At 45.1% G+C, this 17,999-nt stretch overlaps 1 protein-coding gene across 1 annotated transcript in view; it reads left to right on the forward strand.

Annotated features, from left to right (window-relative positions):
- Positions 1–1,435: 1,435 nt before the first annotated feature.
- WDR49 (WD repeat domain 49) overlaps positions 1,436–17,999 on the forward strand; it is a 306,857-nt gene continuing 290,293 nt past the window's right edge. Inside the window, exon 1 of the mRNA XM_075338561.1 lies at positions 1,436–1,788. Coding sequence (XP_075194676.1) covers positions 1,636–1,788 — 153 coding nt within the window. The 5' untranslated portion in view covers positions 1,436–1,635. The remainder of the gene's footprint in view (positions 1,789–17,999) is intronic.

Below are 17,999 nucleotides of genomic sequence, written 5' to 3' on the forward strand. Positions count from 1 at the left end.
ATTAATATATTGAGTAACAAAGAGGGACATTCAAAATGTCTACCATTGTGGCTCCATACTTTACTAATTTATGGGGCCATAATTATGGATATTATAACTGTAACAGGACATAAAAGTTGGATGCTGTTACTGCATGGTGACATAAAAGGTTTTCAACCATTAATACTTTATTGCGGCACAATTGTATTATTGTTCAGGGGCCACAATAGTGGATACTTGTATTAAAGTGAACCTGTCAGTTCCAATAGGCACCCATAACCACGCGCAGTTCTGGGTGCACATTTCTAATCCCTGCCTAACTGTCCCGGCAAGTGTCTTTTTTGCATTTTATGTCATGTTTAGTTATGCACCTGTTCACATTTCAGTTTGGTGAGTGCCATCAGTCTTTTTTCTATATTTAAGAGGGTCGTACCTTCTGACTGTGCACCCCTCCCCCACTTGCCACAGGTAATCTTATCCTAATTAGCACGTTCCTACTTGCCCATACACAGGAGGTTTTTAACCCAGAGAGAAGCTTCAGCATAGAGTAGGTACCCAGTTACAAGATATGCAGTGAAGTGGCAACTGGGCAAATAAACAAACAGCCGTTTCTATATGCTATATATCTAAGTTTTCTTAGATTTCTCTTAGCAGTAATGCAGGTCCATGTTCACACATTCATGGTTTCCATACTTTAGCATTATCAGAGTGCAAACTGTCTTTTTTGTATTTTATGTCATGTTCAGTTATGCACCTATTCACATTTCAAGAGAAAACGTGTTCCAGCTCACCGCTCTGATGTATAAGTCTGAGGAGTAGACCAGCTGATCCTGCACGGAAATCCCAGGCACAAGGGGATAATAGCAGATACAAAGTAACGAAATCCAGCGGATAACAGGCGGATGAATTAAAAACTTTCCTTTATTTTCATCGCTTTAAAAATGTATAGACCGCATCCACAAGGCACAGTTCATCCAACGCGTTTCGACATAACGCAGTGTCGTTAGTTCTTATTCATGGATGAAAACTAACGACACTGCGTTATGTTGAAACGCGTTGGATGAACTGTGCCTTGTGGATGCTGTCTATACTTTTTTAAAGCGATGAAAATAAAGGAAAGTTTTTAATTCATCTGCCTGTGATCCGCTGGATTTCGTTACTTTGTATTCACATTTCAGTTTGGTGAGTGCCATCAGTCTTTTTGTCTATATTCCCCAATGAGGGTCACAATGACTAAACACAAAACATTATTTAGCTATATATACAGTTATAATATTATAAAGATGGTGTTTACTACAAGATGAGTGCATGCAGCAGAGTTTTCCAGCCATCCGTGTGTTTGTGCACTTACGGGCACCGTGTTGTCCAGCTTTGTGTAGAGTTGCCTAGTAGCAAGATGCCTGGAAATAAAGACAAAGGCATTCCTGCACAGCCATCAACGTAACCTCTCACACCCAGGACGCTCGGGGACTGGAGGCAGCTGTCAAACTTGACTTGATACAAAACAACTTTACATGTTTATTGAACTATGTAACAAGACGGCTCCGAATTTTATTACCAATATGACTTTTTTAGCAATTTCCTTGCATTTGTAGCCGCTACTTAGAATGCGAAACTTTAATGCTAAAACACAAAGGATTTAATTAGGAAGAAAAGATGAACAGCCAAAACCCTCCTGTTATTGAAAGACAGCCCAGCTCTCATGCTTTGCCAAGTGAAGAAAGTTCAGAAGGTGACAGACATCTAGGGGAATCAATTGAAAACAGACTTAGTATAAAGGATTTTACCGAAATTCAAAATCTATTTAAGGTAAGTTAAAAAATAATGGATTTACCAGGAATGTGCTCCAGATATTTCATTGTGACTGAGTACCTGAAAGTTTTCACATGTCATGAACTTTTAAAATTAATCTTAGTTGCTCCAGCAGTCTATCCATGAATGCTAAAGGGTGAGGACATGGTTAATTAAAGCAGGTATATACGCGAAAGCTGCTCATACACTAGTTATATTAGAAAGAGAATCAGTGAATGATTAGTCATTAAGTACATTTTTTGGATTCCCTTTATGGACATTACTGATATTTATTATAATGACTATAGATCTTAGACTAAGGCTGTTTGCGCACGTGTGCTTTTTTTATGCTTTTACGCTGCGTTTTGCACCACAGCGTAACAGCATGTATCCTGCGTCCCCACCACAATCTATGAAGATTGTGCAAATTCCATCCGCAGATTGCGTTTTAGAACGCAGCGTTTTGCATGCTGAAATATTTTGCCAAAACGCTGCGTTCTATAAAGCAACATGTCACTTCTTTTGTGCGTTCTGGATGCTTTTCCCACTCTGTCTATGGCAGAGCAAGCATCCAGAACGCATGAACTCTGCAAGAATTCTGCATTCACAATGCATTCAAAACGCAGCTTTTCGGCTGCGTTTTGAAAGACACATGCAGTGACTTAAACGCTGCAGAATAGAACACAGACGTGCGCACATACCCTAGGGAGGTATTGGGGTCTATCTGTTGTTCTCAAATACGATGCCAACACCTGAACAGTAATAGAAAATATCCAAAATGTCACCTTGAGTTTTAAACAAGCATCATTATTTAGTTAGAAATAATTGAAGACCCCAGAAATCACTAGTGTGCGGCCAGCTCCCGGTTTTCCACCAATTGCTGAACATTTGATCACTAACGTACTCGATGTATAAGAATGTTTGTTATTTCCCAACTAGAAGATTAAATTTTGGCTAAAAAATGTATCCTGTGAAATATTGATCAATATACATATATGCTGTAAAACAAAATGAAATTTCTTTTAAGAAAATATCTAAGTTAATGGAAAGACTTAGTACCTTAAATTCTTGTAATTTGCAATACTCTACCATTGAGGGTAAGGATACACGGGATGTAAAATAGGCCGAGTGGAATCCGATAAAAAAATCGCATTCCACTCGGACCCATTTTACTTTATGGGGTCGCTCCCATCTGTAATTTTTTTCTTAGCCCTAACCTGACTGAGAAAACAGTCATAGTATGCTACGGATGGAGTCCGATCCGTATTCACTCACACCCATTCAAGTCTATGGGTGCGAGTGAAACATCACACTGCACTCGGATGACACCGGAGCGCAGTGTGATAATCGCATCAGCTAACGGAGAAGATAGAGAGATTAATCTCTCCCTCTCCTCCACAGCTGTGATGCGATCACAGGATCGGATCACAGTACAATGACACTCGGCCCACACTCGCAGCAGAGCAGGAGCTGAGGGTCATTAGTATATAATATCCGATGCTCTCATATCACATGCCATACACTCGTGTGGCCCCAGTTTTAGTCACACTGGTCTAGGAACTGACTAATAACTTTGTATTGATGGTGTTAAATTCATGAATTGGTAAATTGCTCTTAATGCTATCTGGTTAACTGTAGTATGTTAAAATGGGAGTGATGTAGAATATTTGATAGAAATTAATATAATTAACTTTAGATAAATCTAGGGATGAGGGAACCTGAACTGTAAAGTTCTTGTTTCGTACCAAACAATGGGTGTCTGGGTCTCGGACTCGAACACGGATTAAAAAAAGTTTGTATCTGAGTTTGGAGCTCGGGTACTGTTCGTATGTTAATAAAGTTCATTGAAAGGCTGCAACACAGCCAATTAACAAGCTTTATTGCTTGCAGAAATTGCCTGTCCACTGCTGTGCACTATGAAGATTTAAAAAAAAAAAAAAAAAAAAAAAAATGTGGGCTCCCACCTCTTTTTTAAAACCAGCGCAGGTAAAACAGACAGCTATGGGCTGCAACCCTCAGCTGTCAGGTTTACCTTGGGTGGTTATCAAAAATGGAGGGGATCCTAAGCCGTTTTTAAATCATTTAAATAATTTTTAAAAATGGTATGCGATCCCCCCTATTTTTGATAACTAGCCAAGGTAAAGTAGACAGCTGTGCACTGGTATTATCAAGATGGGAAGGCCAGATTGACCTGGTGCAATGACAATCGGGATAATACTTGTGGGGCTGATGTCAGCTGTGAATTAACAGCCGGCATCAATCCCAGGGGTTAGTATTGGAAAGGAGGCCATCAACTATTCCCATTACTAACCCGGTAAGCATAAAGTTAAAAAACACACACAGGAGAAAAAAAAGGTTTATAAAGACACTACCTCACTCCCTCGTTCACCAATTTATTACTTCAAAACAAATCCTGGAAGTTCTAATGTTATCCAATAGAGTAATATCCCACGATGTCCATAGGTCACTGTCGGTCAGTGGCTGCCCGGAATTTCTCATGAGTGGTGACATCAGTAACTTGGTGACATCACCACTCGTGAGAAATTCTGGGCTGCTGCTGACCGACAGTGACCTATGGAGCGTCGTTCTTAGAAACTTCTTGGAACGCAGCTTCATAGGAATCGATGGACACCATTGAACATTACTTCATTAGATTATGTAGGAACTTCTAGGTCAATGAGGGAGTGAGGAGGAGTCTTTATTCACCAATTGGATTACATTGGAACTTCAAGAAATTTTTAAAGTTTTTATTAAAATAAACTTTTTTTTTTCCTGTGTCTGTGTTTTTTTAACTCTACACTTGCCGGGTTAGTAATGGGGGTATCTATTAGACAACTATCTATTACTATCCCCTGGGCTTAATGCACTGCTGGACATGGTGGAAAAGATACCTTGTGCAAGAATTGAATATGGACCCTTTGCAGTCTAATATCTCATTATAATGCACTTTTACACCTGCTTTCAAGGTAGCAATGGGCCCCTTTACCTCCTGGGCCACTGTGCAGCCACACAGTTGGCACCAATGATATGTCCACTCCTGGCTTGCTACCAGCTGTTAATTCACAGCTGGCATCAACCCCACTAGTATTACCCCAATTGCCACTGCAGTAAGGCAATCAGGCTGAGCTGTGCAAAGTGCCAGAATTGCTGTACCTAATTGATACTCCACTTCTGGGGTGGCTGTAAGCTGCTATTTTCAGGCTGGGAGGGGACAAATAACCATTGCCCTCCCAGACGGTTAATGCCAGTTGCAAGCTGTCTGCTTTACTTTGGCTGGTTATCAAAAATAGGGTGGTGCCTATGCCGTTATTTGTAATTATTTTAATCATTTTAAAAAAACAGTCTGGGATCCCTTCTATTTTTAATAACCAGCCAAGGTAAAGCTGACAGCTGAGGGTTGCAGCCCACAGATCTCTGCTTAACCCGAGCTTTATTTTTTTCTATTATTTCCTCTCCACATTTGTTTGTAGGGCAAGTGGCCCATTTTGTTTCCCTTTGCATTATTAGGTGTGGATTACATGCATTTTTTTGTGTTGCCACCTTGGAAATACACTAAAAATGCATGTCTTTTTTTACCTGCAGATTTTCCATATCTAATGCAAGTCCATGGGGAAATTCTGCACAGAAAACTCTGTGTACCCACAAAATAAATTGTCATGATGCGGATTTGAAAAACACACTGCTGCTTTGTTTAAAAAGAAGCACAGTAGACTTGAGATTTCTATTAATTCCATCCACTTTGCTTTTACGGTAAAACTCTGGGTTTATGAAGCAGAAAAAATGTGCACCTTCAAAAATGAGAGTAAAACTCATTGTGGGCATTCACCCTCAAAGAGATTTTCCCACAAAGTTAATTTCAAAGTTCTTTTTAATCAATAGATCTCGGAATAATAATGAGTTTCACCATTGGATATAATTAAAAAAAATGTTCCTGATAATCTTGTATAGGTGCTCCTGCTATGTACTGTGTAATGGCCGTGTCTGACTGTACAGAGACATGGTCTGATCATACCACATCTCTGGGCCGGGGAGGAAATAAAAGAGTAAACAGACATTACAGCACAAGATCATAGCTGAATCTTTTTGTGAGGTAAAACATTTCCTTGTCTGTTTTGAACCCCTTCACCTCCGGCCGATTTTCCGTTTCTTGATGTTTTTTTTAAACTTTTTTTTAATTTTTTTTATTTTACTAGTCCCCCTGGGGGAATATAAGGATCAACAGTCTGATCGCTCATTCATTTCTGTTGATCACAGTTACACAGCTGAGATCACCAGAAGTGCTCGTCTCTTGTAACTTAGAGTTGAGCGCGGTTCGTGGTTCTCCAGTTCGCGGCTCGAGTGATTTTGGGGGCTGTTCTAGATAGAACTAGAACTTGAGCTTTTTGCTAAAGCTCGATAGTTCTAGATACGTTCGAGAACGGTTCTAGCAGCAAAAAGACCAGCTAATTACTAGCTGGCTTTCCGCTGTAATAGTGTAAGTCACTCTGTGACTCACACTATTATGAAATTTCAGTGTATAGTGTGCGGGAACAGCGCATTCAGATCACTGCTGTATGGATAATGGCGATCGACATTTTTTTTTTTTTTTCCTTGTCTTCCTTCCCTAAGCGCGTGCGTGTAGTGGGGCGGGCCAGCATGTCAGCCAATCCCAGACACACACAGCTAAGTGGACTTTTAGCCAGAGAAGCAACGGCATGTGTGATAGGATGTCCATGTCACATGTCCCTGCATTATAAAACCGGACATTTTCCTCCAGCACGCCATTATCTGCCTTCTGCGTCCTTGGTGTCAGTCATCACTGGCGCAGATCCTATCGCCGATACTGCTGTATACGCTCCATACACAGCGCTGTACAGCTTAGGGATAGCACTTTCTATCAGTCCTTTTAAGGGCTCATACCGGCAGGGTCAGAGCCATAGGTGACAGGTTCGTGAAAACAGAGTTTAACAGCTACACAAGATGACAGCGTCTGTGTAGCTAAGGTCAGGGATTTCGTCGCTGCATTTCCCCATTAGGAGGGATAGAAAGGCAGGCTTCCTTTCCTCTACCCAGAGACCCACAACCCTGCCACTGTACCCTCCTGCCCTTTGCACACTCAAACTCATTGTTACTAAGCCATTATACTAGCAAACACTGAGTGAACTTAGTGGCATCCAAAACGTGGCTGTTGGACTTCTGTATCGTCCCACAAGTGCAAAGATATTTGCAGCACCTCTGCCTGCATTGCACACTCAAACTAATTGTTACTAAGCCATTATACTAGCAAACACTGAGTGAACTTAGTGGCATCCTAAACGTGGCTGTTGGACTTCTGTATCGTCCCACTAGTGCAAAGATATTTGCAGCACCTCTGCCTGCATTGCACACTCAAACTCATTGTTACTAAGCCATTATACTAGCAAACACTGAGTGAACTTAGTGGCATCCTAAACGTGGCTGTTGGACTTCTGTATTGTCCCACTAGTGCAAAGATATTTGCAGCACGTCTGCCTGCATTGCACACTCAAACTCATTGTTACTAAGCCATTATACTAGCAATCACTGAGTGAACTTAGTGGCATTCTAAACGTGGCTGTTGGACTTCTGTATCGTCCCACAAGTGCAAAGATATTTGCAGCACCTCTGCCTGCATTGCACGCTCAAACTCATTGTTACTAAGCCATTATACTAGCAAACACTGAGTGAACTTAGTGGCATCCTAAACGTGGCTGTTGGACTTCTGTATCGTCCCACAAGTGCAAAGATATTTGCAGCACCTCTGCCTGCATTGCACACTCAAACTCATTGTTACTAAGCCATTATACTAGCAAACACTGAGTGAACTTAGTGGCATCCTAAACGTGGCTGTTGGACTTCTGTATCGTCCCACTAGTGCAAAGATATTTGCAGCACGTCTGCCTGCATTGCACACTCAAACTCATTGTTACTAAGCCATTATACTAGCAAACACTGAGTGAACTTAGTGGCATCCTAAACGTGGCTGTTGGACTTCTGTATTGTCCCACTAGTGCAAAGATATTTGCAGCACGTCTGCCTGCATTGCACACTCAAACTCATTGTTACTAAGCCATTATACTAGCAAACACTGAGTGAACTTAGTGGCATCCTAAACGTGGCTGTTGGACTTCTGTATCGTCCCACAAGTGCAAAGATATTTGCAGCACCTCTGCCTGCATTGCACACTCAAACTCATTGTTACTAAGCCATTATACTAGAAAACACTGAGTGAACTTAGTGGCATCCTAAACGTGGCTGTTGGACTTCTGTATCGTCCCACTAGTGCAAAGATATTTGCAGCACGTCTGCCTGCATTGCACACTCAAACTCATTGTTACTAAGCCATTATACTAGCAAACATTGAGTGAACTTAGTGGCATCCTAAACGTGGCTGTTGGACTTCTGTATTGTCCCACTAGTGCAAAGATATTTGCAGCACATGTGCCTGCATTGCACACTCAAACTCATTGTTACTAAGCCATTATACTAGCAAACACTGAGTGAACTTAGTAGCATACAAAAAGTGGCTGTTGTACTCCATTTGTGCCCCACAGGTGCCAAGCTATTTACAGCACCTCTGCATGACACCCTCCTGCTCTGTTTTTAAAAGCTATAATAATAGCAAAAACTGCTGCAACTTAGTGGCATCCTAAACATGGCTGTTGGACTTCTGTATTGTTCCACTAGTGCAAAGATATTTGCAGCACGTCTGCCTGCATTGCACACTCAAACTCATTGTTACTTACTAAGACATTATAATACCAAAAATTGAGTAAACTTAGTGGCATACAAGAAGTGGCTGTTGTACTCCATTAGTGCCCCACTGGTGCAAATCTATGTGCTGCACCTCTGCAGGACACCCACCTGCCCTGTTTTTAATAAGCTATAATGATAGCAAAAAATACTGCCATTTAGTGGCATCATAGAACTGGCTGTTGTATTTCATTTTTGTCCCACTGGTGCCAAGCTATTTCTAGCACCTGTGCAGGACACCCTCCTGCTCTGTTTTTAATAAGCTATAATAGCAACAAATGCTGCCATTTAGTGGCATCATAGAACTGGCTGTTGTACTCCATTAGTGCCCCACTGGTGCCAAGCTATTTCTAGCACCTCTGCATGACACCCTCATGCACATTTTGCTATGCTAATGTTATAGCAAACTCAGGGAATTCATTGCTGCATTTGATAATTCGGAGGGATAGAAAGTGAGGCTTCCTTTAGCTTTTCCTTCTGTTCATAGACAGCATCTCCAAGTCCACACCCGAAGAGCAATTTCTCCTCCACGTCTAAGTGTGGAGAGGCAGCTAGTGCGCATGCGTGTGCCGATTTACCCCAGCTGCAGCCTAACTACAGTGTTTCGCCTAGTGAGTATGCTCAGCCTGACTGTGCCATTCCTGAAGCTAAGTCTTCATTTCGGGATACAGCGCATGCTCCCACACTTAGTGCGAAAAGCCTCTTTGCACAGGTACTTGCATTCCGTGCCAGGTCTAAGTCCTGTTTTGTGCCTAGACACCATGCTAAAGCTGATAGTCTTTTTTCAGAGACTGTATTTAATGCAACTGAGCATGCTCAGGCACTTACTGCATCAGAGACTAGGTCCGGTAATGAACTCTTTGGCCCTGCCCCTGATGTGGGGGGCCCATATAGACCACAGGGCATCAGGTGTCCTGACGATGTGGCTAGGCCACTCCCAAATGGCTTGCAGAGGCCTGCCCCTATGACTTGTCACCTCATTATTGATGGTCAGACGATAACTGGTGAGGTGTTTGTGTCGTGGCAGCCATGCAGTCATTATTGAAGTTTCGGTTCCAAATAGGACGCTAGTTATGCCACTCATGACGTGTCTCTCTGCTTTTGTCTCCAGGAGGTGCATTGTGGTCCACCCTGGTTTGGGGTGGACCAAGGTTATAAAACGGGCTGGAGCCAACAAGGAGGTGCGCAGTCTTCTATTATGCTCTGAAAGAGCACACCTCCATGTGTTGAACCCATTGCGGCTTTAGGCCACAGGTAGGCAGGGATAGGGCGTCGATGCAGGCCGCCACCACAGTTGGTAACGCAGAACGGTTAAGACCAGCTCCTGTCCTACAAGTCCTGCTTGTGCAGCCCAGTGACATTAACAGGCCTGCTGCTGCTGATGCGCCTGCTGTCCACAGGTGTGGCCCCAATGCACACGGTCAGCATACTGAATGGCCCCTGTGATGTTAACAGGGAGTTCCTGGGCTGGGTGGGCGTGTGGACCCTGTGACGCTAACAGGGCTCCCAGTCTCCAGATCCAAGTGGCGTCTAACTCGGTTCAGGCAACTATTAGTTTCATAGCCACACAGATCTGTATCCTCCATCTAACCTTCCAGTTGCCAACCTCTCCTTTTCCATCTGGGAGCACGGTGGACATTGACTGCTGATGGGGATATATACCTTTCTCTTTCTTTTCTTATTAATTTTCGTTATATAGCGGTAACATAGTATATACCACCTTATCCAAATCTGCCAGTCCCACCGTAACAGATGGTGTTTCTTCATCAAATGTTACTTTTGCTTAACCAACAAACCCACGGACAAAATCTTTTTTCCCCTTTCCAACACACCTGTTCCCCTTTCCACCAGCATCTGTCCTTTTTGAACTCATTTGGTATATGACCAAAAGTGCAACTCTGCAGGGACACCGTACTCAATGCCATCTCAGCACAGCAGCCAGCCCTCGGTCCCTCAGATGTGGACAAGTAAAAGACCATTTCCTCCTATCCATGACAAAGCGTTGAGATTCACTCTGTGCAGCACTGGTGTTTACTGGAAAAGCAGATCTAAGAATCCGTACCACCTTCTGCAGATACTCCTGTATACGTGCGTCCCTTTCTATGGCAGGAATTATTTCGCCAAATTTTGTCTTGTACCGGGGATCTAACAGTGTGGCAACCCAGTAGTTAGCATTACTTCGAATTCGTACAATCCGAGGGTCATGTTGTAGGTAGTGCAGCAAGAAGGCGCTCATGTGTCTTGTGCATCCAGGAGGACCAAGTGCTTGGTGTGTTGGTGGCAGAGAGGTGAGAATCGTGCCTCCTTCCTCTGCCCTCTTCCCCCAACCTCGCACAACCTAAATGTGAGAAAGCTCTCACTCATCTGCTGAGTCTTCCATGCCCATCGCCAGTTCGTCCTCCATTTCTTCATGGGCTCCTGCACCTTCCTCAACAATTTTTGCAGATACTATGCGCCCTTGTTAATCCCTCTCCCCCACCATCCCTTGACTTCCGCCTAGGTGCCGCTCACCGTCTGGACCTTGTAGATCTTATTATCCCTTCTGCATATGACTCCTCCTGTACTTCCTACCCTTCCTCTTGGACCAACACCTGACTCCGAATAATGCATACAGTGTGCTCCATCTTGTAGATGACCAGAATTGTCACGCTGAGAATGGCATCGCCAGTCCTAAAGATCGTCGTCGATATTTGTAAACTGTGTAGAAGGGTGCATAGGTCCTTGATCTGACACCACTACAGCAGCGTGATCTGCACCACCTCTGGATCAAGTTAGCCCAGGGTATACGTCACAACGTATTTCAGCAGGGCTCTGCGGTGCTGCCACAGACGCTGAAACATGTGCAGATTCCAATTCCTGCGTGTCGGAACATCGCATTTCAGGCATTTAACCGCCAGACCCTAAGACTTCAGGAGCGATGAAAGTTGTTGAGCTGCTGGGTGCGAAGAATGAAAGTGAGCACTTAGCAGCGTGCCCGCTGCACAAGGCCATGTAGGCCGGGATGGTATTTTAAAAATTGCTGGAGAATCAGATTCAACACGTGAGCCATACAAGGCACGTGTGACACATTGCCCTGACGAAGGTGCCGCAGACAGGTTTGCATCATTGCCGCACACGGCTGTTAAGTCACCAACGTAGTCCACTCAATCAATTTGTACTCCGGCCGCCAGGTGACAACGTGTTCCTTTCGTGCATAGTGCTGATGATGGGAAAGGAGTAGATGCCAGCGGCGCAGGTGGACGCAGGTTATGCTCACCCACTGGGCTGCGTTACCTTGACAGATGCAGAACCACAGGCTGAATGTAGGTGGTGGGTATCTCACAGATGAAGTACCATCATTCAGCTACAACCAATGGGAATACACCGCACCCTTTTTTAGGCCCCTACTGTCTGCAGACCACTGCCAGACAAAGCTATGAACCTCTTGTTACTGTTACCCCCAGTTCAGTTTTATGATTTTGTGTGCTTGTTACCTGTGACTACTTTTCCTGCTTGCTGTTTATGTACCTCGTTGGCCGATCTGCATCTCACCTCTGCTTGTTTTCTGATTAAGTCCTGGCCATCCCATTCTGTTCCTCTTCCTCAATTAATGTTTTGACCCTGCCTGACTACTATTCTCTGGAACTGCAGCCTTCCACAGGTATTGATCAACTTGGGCCCTGTGTAATTCCAAATCACTGTATAGGGGTTAAAGAGTTTCAGGGTTCTGGGTGTCCAGCTTGGTGAGTGGCTTCCCTTTAGCCTATCCTTTACAGCCCATCTGAGTGTGTCGATCCAGGCAGGCGTTACACCGTGCCCTCGATAGAAGGCTATGTAGGCCGGGATAGTGTTTTAAAAATTGCTGGATAACCAGGTTCAACACGTGAGCCATACAAGGCACGTGTGTCACATTGCCCTGAAGAAGGGTCGCAGACTGATTTGCATCATTGTCGCACCCGACCTTCCCTGGCTGCTGGTTGAGTGGAGACAACCATTGATGAAACTCGGTCTCACTCTCCAAAGCTAACCGTTCACAATTCCTCAGCGGTGTCTCACATTTCCCCTACATTTCAAAGTAAACATTTGACCGCCTGATGGCCTTGAGCTCCGCTGCCAGCATAGTAAGGAGGTGTGTGGGATTCCTTGGGCGCAGTTACAAGGAAGGGTGGCCTGACCACACAGGGTTTGGGCCGAGGTGGAGGACCCACACGAGGTTGAGGAGGCAGAAGCAGTGGAGGAACTTGTACATACAGAGGAAGGATTGACACACAAGTCGAGGGGGCGGCAAGACTTGTACAGCAAAGCCTTCTCCATCTCTCACCATAGTTACCCAGTGCCCAGTCAGCAACATGTAACTCCCCTGTCCATGCTTACTGCTCCAAGTATCGGTGGTGAAATGCACCCTGTCACACACAGAGTTTCTCAAGGAATCGGTGAGGTTGTGTGCGACCTGCTGTGGTAGCGTGGGCACGCCTTTCTTGGAGAAGGAGTGACGACTGGCCATCGGCTCTTGGGGCACTGCAATGGGCATAAGGTCTCGAAAATCCTCGGTCTCAAAAGGGTGTAAAGGCAGCCTTTCTGTTGCCAACAAGTTGCAGATGATGAAACTCAACCTCTTAGGCATGTCATGCCCTTTGAAAATCATGTAAAACACAGCGAGAGGACTCCAACCACAGTCTCCCTCGTTTCCACTAATTGGGCCACACACACCCCACTTGACTGGCATTCCTTGATCCCCTTTTTGATCCCTTTTTGATCCCACTTTTTTCAAAAGTGAGGGGACTCCAACCACAGTCTCCCTCATTTCCACTAATGGGGCCACACACACACCCCACTTGACTGTCATCAGTTGACCCCCATTTTCAAGATGAAAAATATGCTTCACTTGAACCACTTTTCAAAATGAAACAGATGCTTTGCATGAAGCACTCTCAAAAATACGCGTGCCTTTCGCCTCACCTGGCTGAGCCAGGGGAAGAAAAGTCCTCTGAGAGCCATGACTTGTTCATCTTGGTTCTTTTTTCAAAAGCGAGGGGACTCCAACCACAGTCTCCCTCGTTTCCACTAATTGGGCCACACACACCCCACTTGACTGGCATCACTTGATCCCCCTTTTCAAAATGAAACAGATGCTTTGCATGAAGCACTCTCAAAAATACGCGTGCCTTTCACCTCCCCTGGCTGAGCCAGGGGAAGAAAAGTCCTCTGAGAGCCATGACTTGTTCATCTTGGCTCTTTTTTCAAAAGTGAGGGGACTCCAATCACAGTCTCCCTCGTTTCCACTAATTGGGCCACACACACCCCACTTGACTGGCATCACTTGATCCCCCTTTTCAAAATGAAACAGATGCTTTGCATGAAGCACTCTCAAAAATGCGCATGCCTTTCGCCTCCCCTGGCTGAGCCAGGAGAAGAAAAGTCCTCTGAGAGCCATGACTTGTTCATCTTGGTTCTTTTTTCAAAAGCGAGGGGACTCCAACCACAGTCTCCCACGTTTCCACTAATTGGGCCACACACACCCCACTTGACTGGCATCACTTGATCCCCCTTTTCAAAATGAAACAGATGCTTTGCATGAAGCACTCTCAAAAATGCGCGTGCCTTTCGCCTCCCCTGGCTGAGCCAGGGGAAGAAAAGTCCTCTGAGAGCCATGACTTGTTCATCTTGGTTCTTTTTTCAAAAGCGAGGGGACTCCAACCAGTCTCCCTCGTTTCCACTAATTGGGCCACACACCCCACTTGACTGGCATCACTTGATCCCCCTTTTCAAAATGAAACAGATGCTTTGCATGAAGCACTCTCAAAAATACGCGTGCCTTTCGCCTCCCCTGGCTGAGCCAGGGGAAGAAAAGTCCTCTGAGAGCCATGACTTGTTCATCTTGGTTCTTTTTTTCAAAAGCGAGGGGACTCTAACCACAGTCTCCCTCGTTTCCACTAATTGGGCCACACACACCCCACTTGACTGGCATCACTTGATCCCCCTTTTCAAAATGAAACAGATGCTTTGCATGAAGCACTCTCAAAAATACGCGTGCCTTTCGCCTCCCCTGGCTGACCCAGGGGAAGAAAAGTCCTCTGAGAGTCATGACTTGTTCATCTTGGTTCTTTTTTCAAAAGCGAGGGGACTCCAATCACAGTCTCCCTCGTTTCCACTAATTGGGCCACACACACCCCACTTGACTGGCATCACTTGATCCCCCTTTTCAAAATGAAACAGATGCTTTGCATGAAGCACTCTCAAAAATACGCGTGCCTTTCGCCTCCCCTGGCTGACCCAGGGGAAGAAAAGTCCTCTGAGAGTCATGACTTGTTCATCTTGGTTCTTTTTTCAAAAGCGAGGGGACTCCAATCACAGTCTCCCTCGTTTCCACTAATTGGGCCACACACACCCCACTTGACTGGCATCACTTGATCCCCCTTTTCAAAATGAAACAGATGCTTTGCATGAAGCACTCTCAAAAATGCGCATGCCTTTCGCCTCCCCTGGCTGAGCCAGGAGAAGAAAAGTCCTCTGAGAGCCATGACTTGTTCATCTTGGTTCTTTTTTCAAAAGCGAGGGGACTCCAACCACAGTCTCCCACGTTTCCACTAATTGGGCCACACACACCCCACTTGACTGGCATCACTTGATCCCCCTTTTCAAAATGAAACAGATGCTTTGCATGAAGCACTCTCAAAAATGCGCGTGCCTTTCGCCTCCCCTGGCTGAGCCAGGGGAAGAAAAGTCCTCTGAGAGCCATGACTTGTTCATCTTGGCTCTTTTTTCAAAAGCGAGGGGACTGCAACCACAGTCTCCCTCGTTTCCACTAATTGGGCCACACACACCCCACTTGACTGGCATCACTTGATCCCCCTTTTCAAAATGAAACAGATGCTTTGCATGAAGCACTCTCAAAAATACGCGTGCCTTTCGCCTCCCCTGGCTGAACCAGGGGAAGAAAAGTCCTCTGAGAGCCATGACTTGTTCATCTTGGTTCTTTTTTCAAAAGCGAGGGGACTCCAACCACAGTCTCCCTCGTTTCCACTAATTGGGCCACACACACCCCACTTGACTGGCATCACTTGATCCCCCTTTTCAAAATGAAACAGATGCTTTGCATGAAGCACTCTCAAAAATGCGCGTGCCTTTCGCCTCCCCTGGCTGAGCCAGGGGAAGAAAAGTCCTCTGAGAGCCATGACTTGTTCATCTTGGTTCTTTTTTTCAAAAGCGAGGGGACTCTAACCACAGTCTCCCTCGTTTCCACTAATTGGGCCACACACACCCCACTTGACTGGCATCACTTGATCCCCCTTTTCAAAATGAAACAGATGCTTTGCATGAAGCACTCTCAAAAATACGCATGCCTTTCGCCTCCCCTGGCTGACCCAGGGGAAGAAAAGTCCTCTGAGAGTCATGACTTGTTCATCTTGGTTCTTTTTTCAAAAGCGAACGGACTCCAACCACAGTCTCCCTCGTTTCCACTAATTGGGCCACACACACCCCACTTGACTGGCATCACTTGATCCCCCTTTTCAAAATGAAACAGATGCTTTGCATGAAGCATTCTCAAAAATACGCGTGCCTTTCGCCTCCCCTGGCTGACCCAGGGGAAGAAAAGTCCTCTGAGAGCCATGTCCACATTGTCAGTGGACAGACACGTGTGCTTATCTGCCAGCAGACCCCCAGCAGCACTGAAGACAGGTTCCGAGAGAACGCTGGCTGCAGGACACAACAAGATCCCCAAGGCGTACGTGGCAAGCTCAGGCAATTTATCCAGATTGGAAGCCTAAAATGAGCAGGGCTCAAGTTGCACAATAATGGCATCGACGTTTCCTTGCATATACTCATATATCTGTGTCTCCTCCTCTTTTTCCTTGTCCTGCTCTTTTGTTTTTGCATGAGTATATGTCCTTGTCACTTTCCCATGTGTTTGTGTTGTGTTGTGAGTTGTTTGTCACCTTTTGGACATCTTTGAGGGTGTTTTCTAGGTGTTTTTATGTGTTTGTGAATGCCTGCCATTGTTTCCTATGTGGTTCGAGTTCGGTTCGTCGAACGTTCGACGAACCGAACTCGAACGAGACCTCCGTTCAACGAACCGACCTCGAGCCGAACTGGGACCGGTTCGCTCATCTCTACTTGTAACAGGCAGCACTCGGCCGGCTGATGGAGGAAGTGAGTCATGATAGCTAAAGAAGTCATCACATAACCCTGTGCTACCACGGCAACCAACGGCTCCACGTCATCACGTCACATGACTTCCGATGGCGGCGGGTGAGTGTTTACTGTGGCGGTGATTTAAATCGTGCTATCACATTTTGACAGTGTAATTTAAGGGGTTAACAGGCACGGGTGGATCGCGAATCCACCTGCGCCTGCGAGGCACACATGTCAGCTGTTCAAATCAGCTGACATGTGCAGGAATCACTTTCGCCTGCCCGGAGCAGCCACAAGTAATTACACCTTGATGGTTTAGGACATACCAGTATGCCCACAGCCATTAAAGGGTTAAAAAATACACTGTGTGCAGATTTATTAGGCAAATGAGTATTTTGATCACATGATACTTTTTATACATGTCCTACTCCAAGCTGTATAGGCTTGAGAGCCAACTACCAATTAAGTAAATCAGGTGATGTGCATCTCTGTAATGAGGAGGGGTGTGGTGTAAGGACATCAACATCCTATATAAGGTGTGCTTAATTATTAGGCAACTTCCTTTCCTTTGGCAAAATGGGTCAGAAGAGAGAGCTCTGAGAAGTCCAAAATTGTAAGATATCTTCCAGAGGGATGCAGCAGTCTTGAAATTGCTATTGAAGTGTGATCACCGAACAATCAAGTGTTTCATGGCAAATAGCCAACAGGGTCGCAAGAAGCGTGTTGGGCAAAAATGGCGCAAAATAACTGCCCATGAATTGATGAAAATCAAGCGTGAAGCTGCCAAGATGCCATTTGTCACCTGTTTGGCCATATTTCAGAGCTGCAATGTTACTGGAGTATCAAAAAGCACAAGGTGTGCCATACTCGGGGACATGGCCAAGGTAAGGAAGGCTGAAAGACAACCACCTTTGAACAAGAAACATAGGATAAAACGTCAAGACTGGGCGAATAAATATCTTAAGACTGATTTTTCAAAGGTTTTATGGACTGATGAAATGAGAGTGACTCCTGATGGGCCAGATGGATGGGCCAGAAGCTGGATCAGAAAAGGGCAGAGAGCTCCACTCTAACTCAGATGCCAGCAAGGTGGAGGTGGAGTACTGTTATGGGCTGGTATCCTCAGAGATGAACTTGTGGGACCTTTTCGGGTTGAGGATGGAGTGAAGCTCAAGTCCCAGACCTACTGCCAGTTTCTGGAAGACAACTTCTTCAAGCAGTGGTACAGGAAGAAGTCAGTATCATTCAAGAAAAACATGATTTTCATGCAGGACAATGCTCCATCGCATGCATCCAACTACTCCACAGCGTGGCTGGCCAGTAAATGTCTAAAAGATGAAAAAATAATGATATGGCCCCTTGTTCAT

Source organism: Anomaloglossus baeobatrachus, chromosome 3 (genome assembly GCF_048569485.1).
Source record: "Anomaloglossus baeobatrachus isolate aAnoBae1 chromosome 3, aAnoBae1.hap1, whole genome shotgun sequence".
Taxonomy (NCBI): domain Eukaryota; kingdom Metazoa; phylum Chordata; class Amphibia; order Anura; family Aromobatidae; genus Anomaloglossus; species Anomaloglossus baeobatrachus.